The sequence below is a fragment of the Tubulanus polymorphus genome, chromosome 2 (assembly GCF_964204645.1).
Source record: "Tubulanus polymorphus chromosome 2, tnTubPoly1.2, whole genome shotgun sequence".
Taxonomy (NCBI): Eukaryota; Metazoa; Nemertea; class Palaeonemertea; order Tubulaniformes; family Tubulanidae; genus Tubulanus; species Tubulanus polymorphus.
The window spans coordinates 2,356,193-2,377,968 of NC_134026.1; the positions used below are offsets into that span (position 1 = coordinate 2,356,193).

At 35.9% G+C, this 21,776-nt stretch overlaps 3 protein-coding genes across 3 annotated transcripts; 2 read left to right on the forward strand and 1 right to left on the reverse strand.

Annotated features, from left to right (window-relative positions):
• The first annotated feature begins 3,806 nt into the window (after positions 1-3,806).
• On the forward strand, positions 3,807-11,984 carry LOC141898226 (uncharacterized). Its single transcript, XM_074784049.1, has 19 exons — positions 3,807-4,527; positions 4,600-4,642; positions 4,736-4,811; positions 5,133-5,159; positions 5,249-5,432; positions 5,627-5,860; positions 6,007-6,201; positions 6,653-6,787; positions 6,947-7,190; positions 7,898-7,904; positions 8,582-9,080; positions 9,153-9,195; positions 9,268-9,355; positions 9,505-9,531; positions 9,680-9,863; positions 10,513-10,746; positions 10,887-11,081; positions 11,405-11,539; positions 11,716-11,984. The coding sequence occupies exons 1-19, from the start codon at positions 3,965-3,967 to the stop codon at positions 11,939-11,941; spliced, it is 3,339 nt and encodes a 1,112-aa protein (XP_074640150.1). The 5' UTR covers positions 3,807-3,964; the 3' UTR covers positions 11,942-11,984.
• Positions 11,985-13,411: 1,427 nt separating this feature from the next.
• LOC141898227 (scoloptoxin SSD552-like) lies at positions 13,412-15,702 on the forward strand. Its single transcript, XM_074784050.1, has 8 exons — positions 13,412-13,627; positions 13,739-13,878; positions 13,959-14,043; positions 14,222-14,316; positions 14,504-14,613; positions 14,874-14,966; positions 15,346-15,462; positions 15,602-15,702. Exons 1-8 carry the CDS (start codon positions 13,412-13,414, stop codon positions 15,700-15,702), a joined length of 957 nt encoding a protein of 318 aa, XP_074640151.1.
• Positions 15,703-17,077: 1,375 nt separating this feature from the next.
• Positions 17,078-19,166, reverse strand: LOC141898580 (protein CASP-like). Its single transcript, XM_074784556.1, has 9 exons — positions 19,044-19,166; positions 18,832-18,910; positions 18,496-18,587; positions 18,290-18,409; positions 18,115-18,201; positions 17,964-18,020; positions 17,786-17,866; positions 17,635-17,699; positions 17,078-17,538 (listed from the first exon to the last, which is right to left on the reverse strand). Exons 1-9 carry the CDS (start codon positions 19,047-19,049, stop codon positions 17,481-17,483), a joined length of 645 nt encoding a protein of 214 aa, XP_074640657.1. The 5' UTR covers positions 19,050-19,166; the 3' UTR covers positions 17,078-17,480.
• Positions 19,167-21,776: the final 2,610 nt, after the last annotated feature.

Sequence of the window (21,776 nt, forward strand, 5' to 3'; positions counted from 1 at the left end):
AATTCCCGACACCACATGTCTTATCGTCACACTCTGTACATAGTGGATCTATACTTCCCATAATAACCGGTGCAGTCGAGAAGATAAAAGGCTCCACGGGGTGTGACAGAATATCACTTGACATTTTCAGGTTTATACTTTTACTGCTTGTGATTTTATCTTTAAACGTACGGCCTTGAACTTGGTGAGATGAAAGGCGATTCGTATGGAATATAAAGCGCTTAATAAAGGAACAGACGGCGATAGTTCGTTGCGCGTTGGGGGATACTCGAAATCTGTTTTCAGATAGAAGAATATTTTCTCTACGAGTACTTTCATTTTCTATTTTCAACACCGAAATCTCCACGTCACTGAGGACTAAATTATACATTCAGAAAAAAAAACGTCCATTAAGACAAGTTCTAACTATATATCTCCGATTGGAATTCCAGATAATTAGACATTCGGCAATGGGTTTTGGCCATCTTGCGTTTTAAATCCAGGGCTGTCAGGAAGATCCTTGGTTAATCTAGGTTTAGATTGGTTGACGAGGTACAATTTGGAGACGGCACTGTTCTGTGAATACTGATATCCCCACTCGAAGGGATACACGACAATTATACAATGCTATTACAACCCTTCAATCTTTTCAAACTCACAACGATTTTACTGTTTAATTATTCCAATTTCCAATCTGATTTTGTTTATCTTCTTTGATTGTGTAATCGATTGAATACCAAATTATTGAGATACCTCCAAATTGGCATTACGTTAGTATATTGTTGTAACTATGGACTCTAAAGCGACTCATTTTCGAGTCAATGATATAAAAAATACTAAATTTCAAAAACAAATCATAATCTTTTTATTTACTATGCGCTATCTTCGGGGGTGAAAACGTTCTTGTCGATGTTGTCGCCGGCGGGAACCCGACCACAGGCAGCGCATAAGGCTCTTCCAGCTTCGACACAACTGGGGATTCTCGGCCGTGAATCTAATCCATTTGCAGCAAGCGCGGTTTATCTAGGATAACGCGATAATTCCATCTTTATAGTAATCAATTACTTCCGTAATCAACTGCGACACGATTTATTTCCTGAAAAACATGACAAACCGCCATTGCGCATGTGCTTGGTTTTTTTAAACACATGAGTCTCACTTCCGGGTATATTTGACCTGCTGTTAATTTTTCTTCATTTATACGTTGCGATGGCAAAAGTTGTAATTACATAATGATAAAACAGGCAGCAGCCACATCTACGGCCAGAGACATTGCGGCAAACTATTAGATAGCCTCCCGCGTATTAACCACGCGTATATAATGTGCGAACTGAATGAAAATGACTAGTCGAGGGGAATAATTTGATGATGGAAAATTTTGATTAAATCATACATATATATGTCGTATATCGTTGTCTGGACTTATTGAAATGCATCTGGACTCTTGATATTAGTCGCTGGGTATTAAAACCGATGCATTTATGAATAATATCCTCCAAATTGGTTGAACCATCTACAGAAAGTATGTAGATTTCAGATTAAATCTATAAGGAATCAACGTCAGATTAAAGTGAAGGGCATTTCAATGACAAAACCGATAGAAAACTCCGTTTGATATCATTACAAAGTACCGTACGCTTAATAAAAGGATTGTTGAAGGGTTAATCGATTCTTGATTCAAAATCTGAGCAACTCGTTTAGTTGTCCAGTAACTCTCTGTTTAACGAAGTATTTGGTTCTGAAATTCTCTAACATTACCAGAGCAATTAATGCCAAATTTAGATATACACATAGATTCATAAGATGAAGAACTGGAAACCTGATAGGTCGTAGGGTGTGGTGGTAAATGTATCATATTGTACAGGCTACACTCTGACCATAAGTTACAACTAAATACGTATCGATTCAACTGATAAATTCCGAAGATGTACTTTTAAACTACTTGTATGGCTTGTGAATGCGACTGAATCATCAATCAAAATATTACCTGTCCAACATTAATGTGCAAATTATTCGTTACAGTTTTTTGAATCACGTGCCCGCAGAAGGTCATTCTTTCTTTAACATGCAGTAACACAATGATTGTCAAACTGAATATTCAATTCAAATGTTAGTGCCTGGATGTGGTTAAAAATGAAATAATCTTTACTGGGTCAATCGTCATAATCAACTTTTTCTTTCTTTCATGAATAAAATATGGTTTGTTGTTTCATTTTAATCAAACCAAAAATTCGAATGCCTCCCCTACTTATTTCGAGGATTAATTAGAAATATATGCGACAAATTGGTGGCGCTTTCTTTCTAATTTTTATCATTAAAAAATTTGGAAGATGACTTTGAATTTCTCATTCAAACATCCCTGCATAGATTGCCCTGTACGTACCTGTTGTTTTAGTAACGGTGCTATTTAAATCCCGAGTGTTTGAACAGTGATGAGTGACAATCCGGTTTACGTGTGTAGGTACGTATATCCCCATCTGGTGTCGAGGAGCGCTTTACCACTCTGGACGTTCTTGTCATCAATTGATTCGGTGTCTGTTTCATCAACCAGGCGAGTAAATATTCACACACACACAGCAAAATTATACGTATCAGCGCAACATGATCGCAAACTGCGACGTGACCACGACGCAAATTACATTTTAAGATAATAATCTAACAGATGAATACGTTTTAATTGATATCGGCGTAGATAAAAAAATATCGATTATAAATTCACAGGTATTTAAGCGATTTAACGGTATAATTCTTAATTCTTACATTTTCAAGATACAGAAATTTGTTTCAATCGCATAATGATTATGATCGAAGCTTGAACGTTTATTCTAAGGCGACGTTGTGGGATTTTTAGCGTACGGCAGGCAGTAAAGGGATGGATATTTCTGGGCTACAGATCAACAGGAATTTTTCAAAACCGTATTTCTTTATCGTATTACTTTCTATCATCTCGATCGGACAAGGTGTAATCTATTTCTGACTAGATACATCAATGCAGTTCGTTAATATAATTTATTGTGGCTTTGCTTGCGGGAACGAAGTTTCCCACTTCATCCGGCATCTGAAAGATTGCAAAATTGTTTATTAATTCGTGATAATGGTGTAAGTTAACCACGGACTAATGAGAAAATTAAGAAAGCAGGAAAAGTGTATAACCAAAATATGATGACAACTTGTTTCAGTAAATTATACCCAACATTGTCAGTGGTTTTTTACGTATTTCAATACTTAAAAAAGTTCTATAACTTCTTTTCTGTTCGACGACTGATTATGCATTTTTAAAAGCTTTTTTTACCATTCAAATGTCAATTAGAATTTAGACTTTATTAATTGTCCTATTCAGGCTTTCATTTGGTTCAAACGAATGGAATGCACAGAACACATTAAAAGGGCTCTTCAAGTCGCAATTGCATAAAAATAACAGATGATGAAAACCTGTCTCAGTAAATTATACGCAACACTGAGTGGTTTTTGACGCGTCACGATCCTTTGATAATGACAAAGTTTTATTTTCAATGACTCCTTTTCTAATTTATTAGCGTTTTCATTATTTAACCGTCAATTAGAATTTAGATAGCCCCTCATTTCAGATATATACGACCTCATTTGTACTATTCAGGTTTTCAGCTGGGAATACATTATACTTTGAAATGAGTGAAATGCGAATTAAGACGTCCCAGTACAGAAGTCTCTACTGAGGATCGGCATTACCTAAGTTCTTTAAGTACCAGTAGCAATTGTTCGCATTTTTTTCTTTATGATTTTCGGTATATGGATCTAGTCTGACTGGTTAAAGGGTCATTGCTAGATCAGTCAGTGCCTTGAAGCATTCACATATCGATACAACTGCAGTTATTTCAACCTAAGGAAAATAAGGAATATTAGAAAAACCTTGGCTGGTGACTTGGTAAAAGATATTAATAAATTTAAAAGAAGTGGTAAATCAATCACTTAAAGGCTCTTAGAAATCAGGCTCTACGATCTGGATATGTCTAAAGTTACGCCAGTGAACGATACCCTAGTGAACGGTACCCCGGTGAACGATGACGTTGAAAACGGTGGAGAGCAATCAGAAGACACCGCATCAAAGTCAGAAAGATTTAAGAAATGGATGAAAGGGCCGTTGAAAGATTGGTTGAAAGGACCGTTGAAAGAATGGTTCAAAGATAATGCGTTGCTAGTTGCAATGATATTGGCGATGATAATTGGTATAGGAATGGGAATCGGTCTGCGATTAAAACCAACTCCATGGACGAAACGAGAGATTATGTACCTCGCATTTCCAGGACAACTGCTGTTGAGAATGCTGAAGATGCTGATTTTACCACTGATCATCTCAAGTTTGATATCTGGTTTGGCAGCTTTGGATTCCAAAGCCAGCGGCCGGATTGGTTTGTTTACTATCGCTTACTACATGTGTACAACGATCATTGCTGTCATTTTGGGCATCATTTTGGTGTTGGCAATAAAACCAGGATCAAACAGTGAGATCAAATCCACTCGAAAATCACGGATCGTGAATCCGGTTGATTCGATTTTAGATCTAATCAGGTATTGTTCATCTTTTTTCGTACTTATGTATAATTAAAAGTCACAGAGTTCAATTAATCATTCTCTTTTCAGGAATATGTTTCCAATGAATCTCGTAGAAGCAACATTCAAGCAGGTTCGTGGCATGTAGTGCATTCATCAATTTCCATGATCGTTCTATCGAAATTTTATTCTTTACTTTTTTATGTTATTCTTTTTATCGTTTCAGACAAAAACAGTCCTTGTGAAGGAAAAGACTGAAGTCGTCAGTACAACAACTGCCACAGCTATAACTAGCGCAATGCGTAAGCTGCTGTTAACAGCTTTTGTTTTTATACAATTTCTTTGTATCTTTTCCGTTGATCTATTTGTTCGGATAAATATTGAATGCTGGTATAAATATAATATGACAATTAAGATATCCGAAAGAAAAGAATAGTTGAATTAGAATATAGTTTTGGTATTCGGAACAAATTAACAGCGATTTCCAGTGACAGATTCACAGCGATGGCCGAACCCATAAACAATATTTGCATTGAATCGAAGACAAAATCATCTTTTCTCTAATAGTTTATATGCACCATTATGTTTGTTTTTGAAAATGAATAGATAATTTTTTGTTACAGAAACAACAATGGGTACATTTGTTCAAGGTAAGCGCATTTTTGAGAACATTTATGAAAACCAAAAATCGAGTTTTAATATTTGAAGCTCGTTCTGCAAGTCTTTCTCCCCGTTTCAGAAACGGATGAAGGTTATTACCCGACTGTGACCCTTTCCAGCGGTTCTAACATTCTCGGCATCGTAGTTTTCGTAATTGCTTTCGGCATTGTGATCGGTAGATTGGGTGAAAAAGGACGACCTTTGGTTCTATTTTTCGATTCCCTGAACGAAGCTGTTATGAAACTCATCACGATAGTTATATGGTACGTATGAACCTGGTGAGGTTTGTATGAGTTGTGCTTATTGAATGAAGTTTAAATAATAAACATATCAACGCTTTCAATTCGGTCAGTTGTGATTTCAAGCGACTGTGTATTATCAACGGCCCAATTTCCCCCCTCCCTTTAGATAGGGCTATACAACACAACAAGTACATAGATTCTAGAATCGTTTTCAGGTATTCTCCGATCGGTGTGGTATTTCTGGTGGCGGCAAAGATTGTAGCTATGGACAAACCGACTGAGGTCCTCACACAACTCGGAAAATACATGGGCACAGTTTTGGCCGGTTTGGCAATTCACGGTTTGATCATTCTACCGGTGATATACGCGGTTATCGTTAGAAAAAATCCATTCACTTTCATTTATAAAGTTGGCCAGGCTCTGATAACAGCATTAGCCACGGCATCCAGGTGAGCGGAAGACTTAGAAATAAAGCGAAATCGAAATTACATAAGTGACGTTCATATTGATGAAAACACGTTTTCCAATGTCCATTCATATTGTTATCCATTGCATAGCGCATAAGTTCAAGGGTTTTGGTTTTTTCTTTAAATAGTGCGGCCACACTTCCGGTCACATTCCAGTGTTTGGAAGAGAAAAACAAAGTCGACAAGCGAGTGACACGATTCATGCTTCCCATCGGTGCCACAATAAACATGGATGGAACAGCTCTGTACGAAGCTGTAGCCGCCATTTTCATAGCACAAATCAACAACATCACTTTGAGTTTTGGCCAAGTAATCGTTGTGAGGTGAAAATAATTCAACATTTACAGTAACGGCAATAATAATAATAATACGTGTCAGATCACTTTAGTGAACTCATCATTTGATAAATCAACACTATATATTAAAGTTCGTACGTATTTGCTCAGATGAGCTTTAACGATCAAGAATGTCTCAATAAATTCTCTATAACAGACAATTTATAGTATTCGTTTTCATCAAGAAAATAAAATTCGAAAATTAGTGATAAGCGCATGAACTTATTCATAAAATGCAGTACATCACTAATGAACATCGAAGCTCCATCTCAATAATTATGTATGAGATATTCTGTATGTACTTGCAAAGCGCTTTCAGCGAATAATACGTCAATCGACCTAAGTATTTCATAGTTATAGATAATACAGTCTTATATTATTATCACATTTTCTACTGTTTTTCGCTGTAGTTGAAATTCATTATTTCGATTGATTTCAGCATAACTGCTACGGCCGCTTCTATCGGAGCGGCTGGTGTACCTCAAGCAGGTCTTGTCACCATGATTATAGTGCTAACGGCAGTAGGGCTACCGTCCGACGACATCTCTCTGATTTTGGCTATCGATTGGTTCCTGTAAGTAGCTGTAAAATCTTCATTATTTTTATCGACCGAGTTTTAATACTCGTGGATTTGTTCAAGATTCGAACCCCTAAGGAATCGAGACTCAAAATAATGCATTGGACGTTGAATTCTACGATATATATTTGACCTGCTGGGTTTTCTGTTTTGTAGGGACCGTTTCAGAACATCAGTGAACGTACTTGGAGATTCGATCGGAACTGGCGTAGTTGAGAAACTGTGTCACGAACAACTGAAAGATCCTGCCGATGACATAGAACTAAAGCCAGTAGAAAATGAAGTTGGTGAAACAAACGAAAACTCCGTCGTCGAAAAGCAGGTTCCAAAACCAAATTCTTCGAATGGAATAGAGCCGAAAAACGATGCCGAAAGCAAAAATAAAACCAATACAAAGAAAGCATAGATATATTTCGAATGTTTCCATGTAAACCTTATAGATAGATCTAATGATATTTGATAAATTGGTAATACTTATATCCAGTTAGTATAAATTGGTAATACTTATATCCAGTTAGTATAAATTGATAATATTTATATTCAGTTAGTATAGTTCACTTTTTTGATGCCACTATAAAACGTTACAATAATGATTACATACATTGATAACTGCGTTAAGGGGCCAGTGTGAGTCGATGTGCACTACGTCATCAATATTGGCGTTTCAAAATAAAAATTACGATTGTGAATTTGGCGTTTATTTTGAATTCGAATATTTTCTAACGTTCTCATGTTCTCTTCAATAAATTCCCATGTCTTATCAATTTATTGTGGCTTTGCTTGCGGGAACGAAGTTTCCCACTTCATCCGGCATCTGAAAGATTGCAAAATTGTTTATTAATTCGTGGTAATGGTGTAAGTTAACCACGGACTAATGAGAAAATTAAGAAAGTAGGAAAAGTGTATGACCAAAATATGATGACAACCTGTTTCTGTAAATTAAACCCAGAATTGTTATTGGTTTTTTACGTATTTCAATACATTAATATGATTTATAGTTTCAAATTCTGTAGCTTCTTTTATTCGACGACTGATTATGCAGGAGTTATAAGCTTTATTTACCATTCAGATGTCTAGAATTTAGACGTTATTAATTGTCCTATTCAGGCTTTCAGTTTGGTCAAATGAATGGAATGCACAGAGGACTTTCAAAAAGTTCTATCAGTAACAATTGCAATAACAGATGATGACAACTGCCTCAGTGAATGATAATACACAATATTGTGAACGATCATTTACGCATTTTAATCCTCTGATAATGACGAAGTTTCAACTTATATAACTTCTTTGTTATTCGGCAGCTGATTATGCGTGATTTGTTAGCGTCTTTATTCGTCGTCAGATGTCAATTAGAATTTAGATAGCCCCTCATTTCAGATATATACGACCTCATTTGTCCTATTCAGGTTTTCAGCATGGAATACATTATACTTTGAAATGAGTGAAATGCACGTAGGACTTCCTGGTATAGAACTTTCTACTGAGGATCGGCATTCACTAAGTTCTTAAGTAGCAATTGTTCGCATTTTCATGTTTGGTTTTTGGTATATGAGTCTATAGATTTAGTCTGACTGGTTGAAAGTTCCGTGATCGATCAGTGACTTAAGGCATACACATATTAATACGGTACGCTGAAATGAAAGTTTTCTTGCATTGAAAGCAATTTCTAGTGCGGTTGATGTAAGAGATACCTTGGCTGGAGACTTGGTGAAGATATTCATCGAATTTGAAAGACGTGGATAAATCAAGTACTAGAAGATTAAAGTCAGACTTGTGACCGCTTCGAACTAGATATGTCTAGTGTAACGTATCCTCCAGCCAACGATGACGTTGAAAACGGTGGAGAGCAATCAAAAAATACAGCACCGAAATCGAGTTCTGAAAAATGTCGGATATGGTTCAAAGATAATGCGTTACTAATTGCAATGATATTGGCGATGATAATTGGTATAGGAATGGGAATCGGTCTGCGATTAAAACCAACTCCATGGACGAAACGAGAGATTATGTACCTCGCATTTCCAGGACAACTGCTGTTGAGAATGCTGAAGATGCTGATTTTACCACTGATCATCTCAAGTTTGATATCTGGTTTGGCAGCTTTGGATTCCAAAGCCAGCGGCCGGATTGGTTTGTTTACTATCGCTTACTACATGTGTACAACGATCATTGCTGTCATTTTGGGCATCATTTTGGTGTTGGCAATAAAACCAGGATCAAACAGTGAGATCAAATCCACTCGAAAATCACGGATCGTGAATCCGGTTGATTCGATTTTAGATCTAATCAGGTATTGTTCATCTTTGTTCGTACTTATATATAATTAAAAGTCACAGAGTTCAATTAATCATTCTCTTTTCAGGAATATGTTTCCAATGAATCTCATAGAAGCAACATTCAAGCAGGTTCGTGGCATGTAGTGCATTCATCAATTTCCATGATCGTTCTATCGAAAATTATTTTTTTAATCGTTTCAGACAAAAACAGTCCTTGTGAAGGAAAAGATAAAAGTCGTCAGTACAACAACTGCTACAACTTTAATGTCTAGTGTGTCCAACGCAACGCGTAAGCTGCTGCTAACATCTATAAAAACTTATTCAATATTTTTAAACCTTTTCGTTAATTATCTCTTCTCAATGTTATGATTTAATTAACATATCCGAGTTTTGGTTACATTGTAATTGTTTTTAACGATGATGAATCATTTGTTTCAGAAACAACAATAGGCACATTTGTTCAAGGTAAGCACATTGTATTTCTCGATAAATGTACCAACTCGATAAATTGTATTTTTGACAGGATCTATCTAAGAATTCTTATATCTAAGAATTCTTATTATCGAGTTTTAATATTTGAAGCTCGTTCTGCAAGTCTTTCTCCCCGTTTCAGAAACGGATGAAGGTTATTACCCGACTGTGACCCTTTCCAGCGGTTCTAACATTCTCGGCATCGTAGTTTTCGTAATTGCTTTCGGCATTGTGATCGGTAGATTGGGTGAAAAAGGACGACCTTTGGTTGTTTTTTTCGATTCCCTGAACGAAGCTATTATGAAACTCATCAGAATAGTTATATGGTACGTATGAACTTGGTGAGGTTTGTTTGAGTTGTGCTTATTGAATGAAGTTTTAAAATAGATGTATCGAAAGTCAATAGAAACCTGATCAGTACATGTTAATATAATAATATGCACTGGTATGTGGTCTTGAAATAGACACCGGTAATATACATATCCGTGAATCTATCAAGACGTTATCCAGAAAGGTTTCAAATCATTTTGACGCCGTAAAATCCGTTACAATAATGTTTACTAAACATACATTGATACGTGCCTAGCTAGTATGCGTTATTTAAGGGGTTATGTGTGATTCGTCGATGTGCAATGTCAAACATTGTGAATTTCAGCGTTTGTTTTTTAATTAGAATATGTTTCATAACTCTGATTTCGTTTTTGATAAATTTCAAAGTTAAGAGGATGTGCACTACGTCATCGTCATCGTTGGTCAATTCAATTCAATTAACAATGTATTCAAATCCAAAATAGTCAATATTCTTTATTGATCCTTGAAGAAATTATTATCAATTTATATTATGTAATTTATTTTCGACGATATTGTGCAATAAATATGTTATTTTTCAAGCGGTAATTATTTTCAAGTTAGTTATCTAATTACGAGGGTGCTACACAAAGAAACAACTACATAAATTCTGAAAATCGTTTTCAGGTATTCTCCGATCGGTGTGATATTTCTGGTGGCGGCAAAGATTGTAGCTATGGACAAACCGGCTGTCATCCTCGCGCAACTCGGAAAATACATGGGCACAGTTTTGGCCGGTTTGGCAATTCACGGTTTGATCATTCTACCGGTGATATACGCGGTTATCGTTAGAAAAAATCCATTCACTTTCATTTATAAAGTCGTCCAGGCTCTGATAACAGCATTAGCCACGGCATCCAGGTGAGAGGAAGACTTAGAATTAAAGCGAAATCGAAATTACATAAGTGACGTTCATATTGATGAAAACACGTTTTCCAATGTCCATTCATATTGTTATCCATTGCACAGCGCATGTATTCTGGATCTTTTTCATAAAATAGTTCGGCCACACTTCCGGTCACATTCCAGTGTTTGGAAGAGAAAAACAAAGTCGACAAGCGAGTGACACGATTCATGCTACCGATCGGTGCCACAATAAACATGGATGGAACAGCTCTGTACGAAGCTGTAGCCGCCATTTTCATAGCACAAATCAACAACATCACTTTGAGCGTTGGCCAAGTAATAGTTGTGAGGTAGAAATAATTTCGAGAATATCTGAATTAAACTTATTCAATTCACTAAACTTAAAATTGATTACATCAATTTTCATCGAAACGTTTTTTTATGAAGACGTATTATTACATGAAATTATTGAGAGATGCATGATAGGGGTCTGAACAGGGCTATAGAGTGATTCAGGGCTGTAAATCACTAACGGACGTGGATGGCTCATCAAAAATCAAAATTCTCTATCGACTTAAGTGTTTCATAGTTATTAATTGTAGTCTTGTATTATCATGATCATTTTCTCCTTTTTTTCGCTGTAGTTGAAATTCATTAATTTGATTTATTTCAGCATAACTGCTACGGCCGCTTCTATCGGAGCGGCTGGTGTACCTCAAGCAGGTCTTGTCACCATGATTATAGTGCTAACGGCAGTAGGGCTTCCGTCCAATGACATCTCTCTGATTTTGGCTATCGATTGGTTCCTGTAAGTAGCTATGAAATCTTCATTGTTTTTATAGACTCATAAATTATATTTTGATATTCGTGGATTTGTTCACGATTTGAACCCAGATCGAATTGAGACTCGAAATAATGCATCGGGCATTGAATTCTACGATTTTTTATTTGACCGTGTTGACGGTTGGATTTTCTGTTTTGTAGGGACCGTTTCAGAACATCAGTGAACGTACTTGGCGATTCGATCGGAACTGGCGTAGTTGAGAAGCTGTGTCACGAACAACTGAAATATTCCGCTGATGACATAGAACTAATGCCAGTGGAAAATGAAGTTGGCATTACTAACGAAAATTGCGTTGTCGAAAAGCAGGTTCAACCATCACTAGAAAACTCTTCCGATGAAATAGAGCCGACAGATGCGAAACTATAGATATGTAGCGAATACACAAACTATTTCATTAAACCTTAGATTTTGTCCAATTTATTTACATTATTGATTATAGTTAGTTTTTTTTAAATATTCTTTTAACTTTATATTCAAGATTTATATTCGATTGTTCAACTTTTATCTTTATACAAAATAAGAGAGAAAAAATAAGTAACTCCCTTTACAAAGTCTTAAGACTTCGAGAATCGCGGATTTTTTACTGCTTTCTTCTTAATTCAGTTGGAGGCCGAAATACATTTTGAAGTTTGTGGTTTGACCGTTTACTTTTTATTTATCTCTCAAATTTATTTAAGTCAATAAAGAAATATGTAAATGATTTCGATACGTATTAAGTCGAGATAATTTCCTTTTATCAGATCTTATGGGGAGCATCAGCAACTTCAGCTTTCAAAGGTTCTTGTATACGAAGAAGTGGCTTATAGCGTGGTGTATATATGTTAGTTGTTAGCAATATGGGAAAAACAACATTCTCTGCAGTTCATTTTCCAACGCGTTAACAGTCTGACGGAGGATTAATCAAGTCTCCGGTGATGATTGACAGCTCCGAGACAATACGATGGCGGATAGGTACTCGCATGCCACAGCTAGATTCTTCCTTCCAGACGACAGTGCTATCGAGAAACGACTGTATAACACACGTTTCAGGCGTATTCAACAGTTTCACACTCGACCTCTGCAATTCAACTGTTCCATCAGCTTTTATATTGAAAGAATCATTTCGTTCCCACGATCGACGAACCCCGAAAGGGCGCACTTTCTCTATTAGTAATAATCATTTATTTACGAATGATATAATTTTCGTGAAAAAATAAGAACTAGAACGGACAAGTGGCTGATTCGGGCCACATCTTTCACCGTCCTCCACAAGAACGCGCAAAAACAGATTTTATTCCCCGAAAACGTGAAATAAAAAGCACATTTCGCGCGAGAAAACAAAAAAAACGGGCCAATGTGAAAAAATGTTTATCGTTGCTCTAGCCGTACAGACAAATTTTCTAGTATGGCCCGAATCAGCCACCATTCGCGCCATAAATGTTCTATATACTGTTCTGCAGCCACAATTAGTATTTATACATGATTCTTTACTGAATATATTTTGAATCGAATTTGAATTGAATTAAATGTGCATTAATCAACACAATGCTGAATATAACAATTCTACATATAACCAAGTAAATAGATTATACTCCCATTATTATACCAAGATATATAGTATACGCAAAAATTGCATGGATGTGGAAATATGTGATTTACTCGCCGACATAGTAACAATTACTACACGCCTTTAGATGTCAGTTGTATGACTTCAACAGCTGATTTTTCTCATCTCTCAACTGGAAGTCCTTTTCCCATCATCTGCCACACTTGAGCTCTGAAAAACCGACATACTTAACGTCGTTATAAAAACCAAGAGCCACCATCGCACTCTTAATCATCTTCAACAATCCGAGGATGTTCAATCCAGCTACTAAATTGATTATATTCTGTGGTGTTTTGTGTGGAAATGGTGTGATCTGTCGAGCCGACCACAAGAATTGGGGTTTGAAGCTCAATTCTGGCTATTCGAAAAAAGAGAAACAGTTTATGTTGGATATGCATAACATGGTCCGTGCTCGAGTTGCCAAAGGACAAGATGGGGAACCTCAAGCCGCAAATATGATAGCTTTGGTAATACTTTTCATGAAATTAATTCGATTTGATTCTGACAATATCCCAACCATCATTGTAAAATCCGTCGAAGGACAAGATGTTCATGAATTTAATCGTTGACTTATTTAGGAATGGGATGATAGGCTAGAGAACCAAGCGCAGCGTTGGACAGACGGTTGTCATCAAGGTCACAACACAAACGATCAGAGAAAATTCAAGCCTTACGGTATTGTAGGACAGAACTATCAACTTAATGGAGGAATCAAAATGTAAGTCACCATTCCTGTATCTTCAGTATTATCATCATCAGACTTCAATGAGAAACTATTGTTTCTATTTTCGAATGTAGAGCGGTAATGGGCTGGTATAATGAGTACAAGCAATACACGTATAGTACACGTCGCTGCAGTGGTATTTGTGGACATTATACACAGGTAAGAGTAGCAATTTATAATATTCCAAACAAATCGTTTGCAAATTTACATAAACCAATTTCTTTCATTTATCTGTAATTTCTCTGTAATATCTGTCGCTCTGTTTAATGGTTTATCAACTTTTTGTAAATCATGAGAAATTCCAGAATTTTAAATTCTATACATTAATGAATTCAAGATCGCTTGGGCAAAGACGCGTTTAGTGGGATGCGGTCACAGATCTGGTTGTGCGCGGACATATCCGACGGAGGTATTCTGTGACTATGCCTGGGGGTGAGTTGATTAATCTGAGAAATAGGACAAATTGGATCCAGTCTCGCGCGGATTCTAGTAGGATCTAGCGATGCGACCTGCGTGATGAGGTCCAAAATGATTATACATATTCACTAATCAATGTAACTCGTATGACATTGGATTCAGTCATTCGCTCTCAATGATCAGGTGATGATTGATTTTTCAGTGGTAACTACCCAATGGATTACATAGGTGCACCTCACCCATATATCACTGGAAGGGCTTGCTCTAAATGTCCTCCTGGTTACAGTTTCTGTATGGATGGTTTATTGTGCGGTATGCTGCTATTTTGCCTTTTTTCAAATTGTTGCATTTCGATTGATTCCTCGTGTATTCACGCGAGTGGTTTTATACGTTTGTAGCTACGAAAAGAGCATGCGACAGCACCACCGCTTCTTCCTGCAGTAAGTTATCATTAATTCCCTCATTTTCTCGATGAATCGTTTTAGATTATGAATAGAATCATCTTTTAGCAGAGAAATAATCATAAACGTGATTTTACTCGATAAATAAAGTCAGTGTTTTCTTTCACTTAGAATGTGTACTTTCGTCATGCAAGAATGGGAAATTGAACCGTGCTGAGTGTAAATGTGAATGTGATGCCGAGTGGGATGGAGTTCAATGTGACAGTAAGTGAAGATACAGTTTCCGTAAGATAACGATATCGTTTAGGCCTAACATGAACGAAAAATCACGCTGCAATATATTTATCAGAAATTAAAAGCAATTTAGGCCAAAAAAAATTGATACCTTGTTTCTCCGCTCTGCTGAGCTTAAATGTTGACCCGGCCGGCCGCCTATCTACCCTATACATTACTTTTTTTTAAATCGTGATCAATTTCACTATAACAGACCCGGCCGCTATAGAAATGAACTGTTTATAAATTTTATCATATTTTACAAAAATGACCCGGCCGCTGCGGAGAAACAAGGTATCATTTTTGTTTAGCCTTAAGTACGTATATCCTATCTGAAACCTGGCGAATAAAATTCTACTTTCAATGATAGAACCTTGTAAGGACACGAAGACGAACTACTGTCCATATAACATGGGTTTATGTGCTTGGAATAGTCTAGGGATTGCTGGACAACAAGAAGTTTGTCGCAAATCGTGCGGATTTTGTCGTAAGTTCGGAAACATTTCTACGGTTTCTCTGTTGAAGCTTTATCAATGATATTACCGATATGTCTCCTTGATTCAGTCCTCTTGTCAGTACAGTACAGTATACCATCCGAATTTACAAGATTGTGATATTCTTTCCAGCTGGATTTGATTTAGATGACCCTGGCTTGAGAAACAGAGAACGTTTAGAGACTCGTGTTAATTTGGAGCTCGATCGTGAGTGTAGTTTTAAAGCGTATTAAACCTATAAAAGTAATTATCTCCGAAAACAGATGAAAGATAATCTTTTACGAATTTAGAAAGTGCTTTTCTATTTGAATTTCAGTCGAATGGACTGACGGCGTTAAAGACAAGAATGGAGGGGGTGGCGGAGGTGGTGGTGGCGGTAGCGGAGGTGGAGGAGGCGGAAGTCGTAAGAAAGGTAAAATACGCGACTATTCAAATAAATACATCACTATAATAATAGATAATGTTTTTATTTAGACGAACGATTTACGTGAACATTTCTTAGTTCCCTCTGCCTCCGTTTTAAGATTGATACTTTTTTCCATGTTGTAGGTAACTGCCCGGATGAAAACAATAATTGCCCGTATTGGGCATCGGTAGGAGAATGCAATATAAATCCTGGTTATATGCATCTTTACTGTAAAGGCTCGTGTAATAAGTGTTAAACTGGTATTCAACCCAAAAATCCATTAAGCCACAAAATAAACCAATATTGATATATTTATGTCAACTCATATTTCAAGTCTTTGACAGTTCATTGATGGCGGGCTCTATTCGTAAATTCGCTGTTTATGTGATTTTACGCACAATTTCAAAGTGACGTCATATTGGCCGTCAAGCGCTTAACTGAAAATTCATCAGTTATCTGCCATTTGACGCCCGATATTACGCAAGTGAACAGTACGTGTTACCGCGCGTACCTGTTTATAATTTTAAAATAACTATAATGTTAGTTTTTAATTAGGGTTTTCTGACTTTCGTCGAAAACCCTCTTGAAATTCTGTTGATTATTATTATTATTATATATTTTCCGCCGATTTCGTCAAATAGAATTCATCTTTATTCAGATTCGGCAACTGACAGCTTCGAAACGAAATGTATAAATTGATACTGTAATAACGGTCTCTCTGAACCAACAGATTGTCTGAATGTACTTTCCATCCTATTTGAAACTTAAAATTACTTATCAGGTTACTGTAAATAAAGAATTGAAATGATTTGTTAGACAACAAGCACCGGCGCAATAACAGTTTGTGACGTCTTTTAGTAAGTAAATAAAGGAGGGCTCCGAGAATTTCCAAATCACGGGGACTATACTGGGTTAGACCATTCAACCAAAAAGAGGATTGCTCCGATAATATCCAAATCATCTCATTTTATTTTTTCCATCGAATACCCGGTAATTAATTTTTCCTTTCGATCACATGCATCCAGAAAACCCGTTATCGCTGCTTTGCAGCTATATTTGTAACTGTTTTTCTTTGCTATTCAATTATCTGTAACTGCTTCGTGATCCTTTTTTGGTGGACGAGCGAGATCCTGTTGGAATGACACAACATAACACGCTTTATATCTTTCATTACATACATGTAATAATACGTTGAATGAATATTTATTAAACCGTGAATAGAAATAGACTGTACAATGTATTTACAAAACATTCGAAGGATCATGTAAATATCAATGCACACAATGCGAGCAATAGAATGAAAATAAATAACATTTAAGTAACAATCATCTGATAGCGAATCGTCAATTTCACAAAATACCATTAAAGACTCCAATAGACAATAGAAATTGCTGCACCACCACACAAACCAAGAGGAATGATTTTATTAAACCACAAGTCTACACCACACAACCATGCACCCGATGTTATATTCGTATTAAATGTACTAAACAATAACTCAGTGTTGTTGCCATCTGACGAGATCTTACAAGTATTTGATTAAGAATATGAATAAACAACAAAATGAATCATCCAATAAGCAGATAGGAAATCTGGAAACTGCCACTAGTGATCGTGGTGGATATCATTACTTCCATGAACCTTGAGCATGTGTTCAGCGAAACTGAAAAAAAACGACACATTTAAAGCATTTAGTATAAGAGATTACGCAAATTTCAGAATACACTTTGGGCTGTAGTTCTACGGTTGTAAATCTTACTTGTGCTGACACTGCGCTGCCACATCGCGTTTACAATCTTCAAGATGTGCCATTTTATACAGAACCTATAAAATTGTTAAGATAACGTTTCTGAAGTAGTATTACTACAATGATAGTGAAGAAGAACATTTCAGTGATCAGCAGAACTTACCAGAAACACGAGACAATGAAGAATAATAGTGTAGAAAAATACGAATGTCCTCGCTACTCTATTACTCATAATAAAGCGACCCTATTGACGAGAGAATTGAGAATTTGATGAGCTTGATTATATAGTCAAGAAAGAAAGTAAAATTATATCCAAACAATGAAGAGCAAGTTGATTTTACCATGCTCAGAGTGATCTTGTCGTATGGTTTAAGATTCATGTACTTCCTCTGGCGCTCCTACAAAGTGGGATATTTTCAATAGTTAAAAAAATACCCAATTTATGAAATATATGAATTGAAAACTTCAGAAGTTATTCGCTGGAATCAATACCTTTTTACTGAACATAGTGAAAGGGTCCAACTTTTCTTCATACCGCGATGAATACTGGCTGAAGGCTGAACCGTCCTCAGCTGATCGCTGTCAAGAAAAAGAAGGATACACAAATTTCCAAAAAAATTCCAGATTTCAAAATAACTGTTAACAACAAAGATAGCTGAAGTTATACCTGCGATGATGGATACGATTGCAAAAATTTGATCTTCTCATACAGTTTAACATTGTCCGATCGAAGTTTGTCAATTTCGTTTTGCAGAAGGTGTACTTGTTGTTGCTGTGAAATAGTTTGCTGTAAAGAGACCACCAAAATGCAACACGTATTGATTACAAAGCAATTTGTAATAAAACCTCTTTTGAAGCTATCTATTAACTTACAGCTTCCAGTTCCTGAGCTCGAACCCGAAACCTTTCTCTTTGACTTTGAACAATCGGTAGAATGGAATCACTCGCGTGTTTACCTTCTTGACCTATTCATTGTAATATGAAGGGTCGTATATTGATATCTACATAAATCAATTTATTCGATAAACAAGTAAAATAAAAGCCGATTCAAATAATTCATTTTTCATACAAAATTCAACAATATCCGGCCCTAAAGTCTGTTGACGATATGTATATACTGTACGGCCAACGAATCATACGGCATTTCTAGGAATAAATTCTTCTGTTTAACCTTTATTAGCGAAATGATGATATTCACGGAGAAATTACCCAGTGGTGCAGTTACATCTTTGATGGCATCAGCGACAAATTCAGCAGTGTGACTGGATGACTGTGAACTCGGTTCACCCTAAAGAAATAGAATAGAATCGAGTGAGTGTTAAAAAAACAGATGCTAACACGAAGCTGATTCAACAGTAGTTTCAAGTGTAAATCAATTGAGAGATGTATCAATCCGTTTTTGAAAAAGTAGAAAGTCTCACTTGCATATATATTTCTGTAGCCGGTTTTTATTTCTGCACATAATCCAATCGGAAATCTTTTTCTACATTTTCCGCAATAGCAGGTTAACATTTCGTATGGTTTTAATGATCGTTACCTCTGCATCACCTCTGAACATAGATGAAAGGGCGTTTACACTTCGTAAATCCTCTTCAAGTTGCGCAATAAGTTGCTTCTGTTCTTGAACTGAGTTGACAGCTTCAGAGTATTGTTGCTGTAACTGCTGGTAATGTCCTTTATTGGATGAAAAAAAAGAGATCGAATTTTAAAACATTTGATACCAGCGTCCGAACTAATAATTTAGATACACGGCGATATCATTCAAAACGTCAGTTGATCTCATTGTCATGTCTCTAAATCCTCGATTAACAGTTTCTCCAAAGTTTGTTAAGGTTAACAGGCGGATAAAGCCATAGTGACAGTTGAAATTGTTTTGTAACCCTAATATTTCCGTACCAGTTATGATGAACTTCTGAGTTCTATAGCCAATCTAACAACTTAAAATTAGTCTTAAGGTTTTTAAGACCACTTCAGGACGACTCAGCAACCTCGGGCCCTTGGTCATCTTTTATGATTGTTAGCTATCTCTAAGAGAGATAATCCAAAAAATATGCAAAGATTACCACAACAGGAAAAATTCGATTCATATGAATAAGGACGATACATTTATCAAACATTTAACCAAGAGCTGTTATTATTGATAAATGGTAATTCTAATATGAGCGAGTATGTATACATCTATATTGGGCCTCAAAATGTATGCAATCCTCTACTTGTTCTTGGAAGCAGGTGAATCCCTTCGGCGACGATGACTCCAGTAACAAATCAATAAGAAAAAGAATATAATTTTGTGGAAGGTACAATGTACAATTTATTCACAAAATGAAAAATGTAGTCTTTGATAACTTCCCAATTCCCGGTAAAAATGCACAGAATACAGATTGTATATAAAATGCCGTACAAAAAGCAATTTTAATCAACAGCCAACAAAGGCAACAACAAGAGAAAGAGAGAGATATATAATAGAGAGCAGAGGGCGAAAAGGCAGAAGAACCATAATATATAAAACATACACATTTAACCAGGAGATTTATACATCAAAACTCCACTCATGTCATGGAATTTAAAAGACGGGTTATAAAAAGGGTTAAAATCATGCATACGTGTTTTACAAGTGAATAATAATAATGATGATGATAATAATAATAATAATAATGATAATATATAGAAAATGTGGATAGGGTTAGTCGTTAAAAACGTTGATCAGATTATTTCCAGTCACCTGAGGAAAAACAATGTAGAGGCAAAGCCAAAAGACGGCAGCACGCACATATAGAAATGGTAAAGATAGAGAAAAATATAGTTTTAAGAGGCCAGCTTTCATTGATAAGCGAACATATTAGAATCCATTCAGTTAAGATTTTTACAAACTGAATGACGTAATCTACTGTTTCTGATTGATGTAATACTTATTAAAATGAAATCTGGCTCCTTATGAATGAAATAATCATAAATATATAGTAGTGTAAAATAGTGTAAAGGCATTTCAGGGAGTTGTCAATAAAGACCGAGCAACTTTCCCCCCACACAACATTGTGATAAGCTTCGTTGTCGTTCGCTTAGTTGTAAATCGAAAATTTAAAAAAGTAAAAAAAAAGAAGAAAATTCAACCGAGAAAATATAAAAATCTCTCACTAAATGTAAAATTTTCATTCACAATATCGTAGCATCATTTATGACCGAATCAAAGAATCATAAATGAATTTTTTTAAATTTGAATGATGGTAAAAGGATTGTGTAATAATAACGCACTCACTATGAAATTCAGTGCCAAAATAACAGAGAAGAAGGTGGTTCACGCAGGCTGTGCATAAAAATTAAACATCATTTCACAACCTTAAAATATGATTAAAAGTTCTTTAAAGTAAAAATTAGAAGGAAAAAACATTTGATGCCCGTTTAGCCGCGGACACACTGTAGCTGAAATGTCACTGATTGTATTCAAATGCAGTGATGAAATTCAGCTTCAGCTACAGCGGATCCAAGGCTTGAAGAAATTGAAAACTGAATATTTGCACAGCATTTTATAGACATTAACGATACAATAGCAAATACAATGACACAATATTTTGATTATATAATAAAATGTGTTAATTTGTTTTCAGGAAATGGGGGGTTCCATTTATCATTGATCTGCACCAGAATACTGTCAGAGAATTTGAGCTTGCAGAGAAAAACTATCTTACTTGAAAATTCCAGGATTGACAAGGAGAAAATCAACATAATAATTCAATGAAATAAATAAGAAATTTCAACCGATGATTATGAAAATATTAAAGTGCCGAGTTTCGAGCACAATATTTCAAGAAAAACTTGAATTGTAAAAGCGACAATTTTAGCCAGTTTTCCAGTGGATGTCGTTGATTAGATGAACACGCATTATAGATGATATGTTTGAAGCTGTTTTCAAAACGAGAAGCTTTAAAAAGACTAATATTAGAGCCGTACGGCGAGAATGTATGACAAGCCGATGAAAGCTGAAAGTCGAGCGGAAAAATTCCATGAGTATGTTACAAAAATAGAACCGTTACTTGTTTTTTTTTTCGATATAAAAATAAAACAAATATTACATTTTTCAATCGTAGTAGTTCGTCATCGGTTTTCGAGACTGAAATCAATTTGAGTATTTAATATTTCTCACGATATAAAATTCC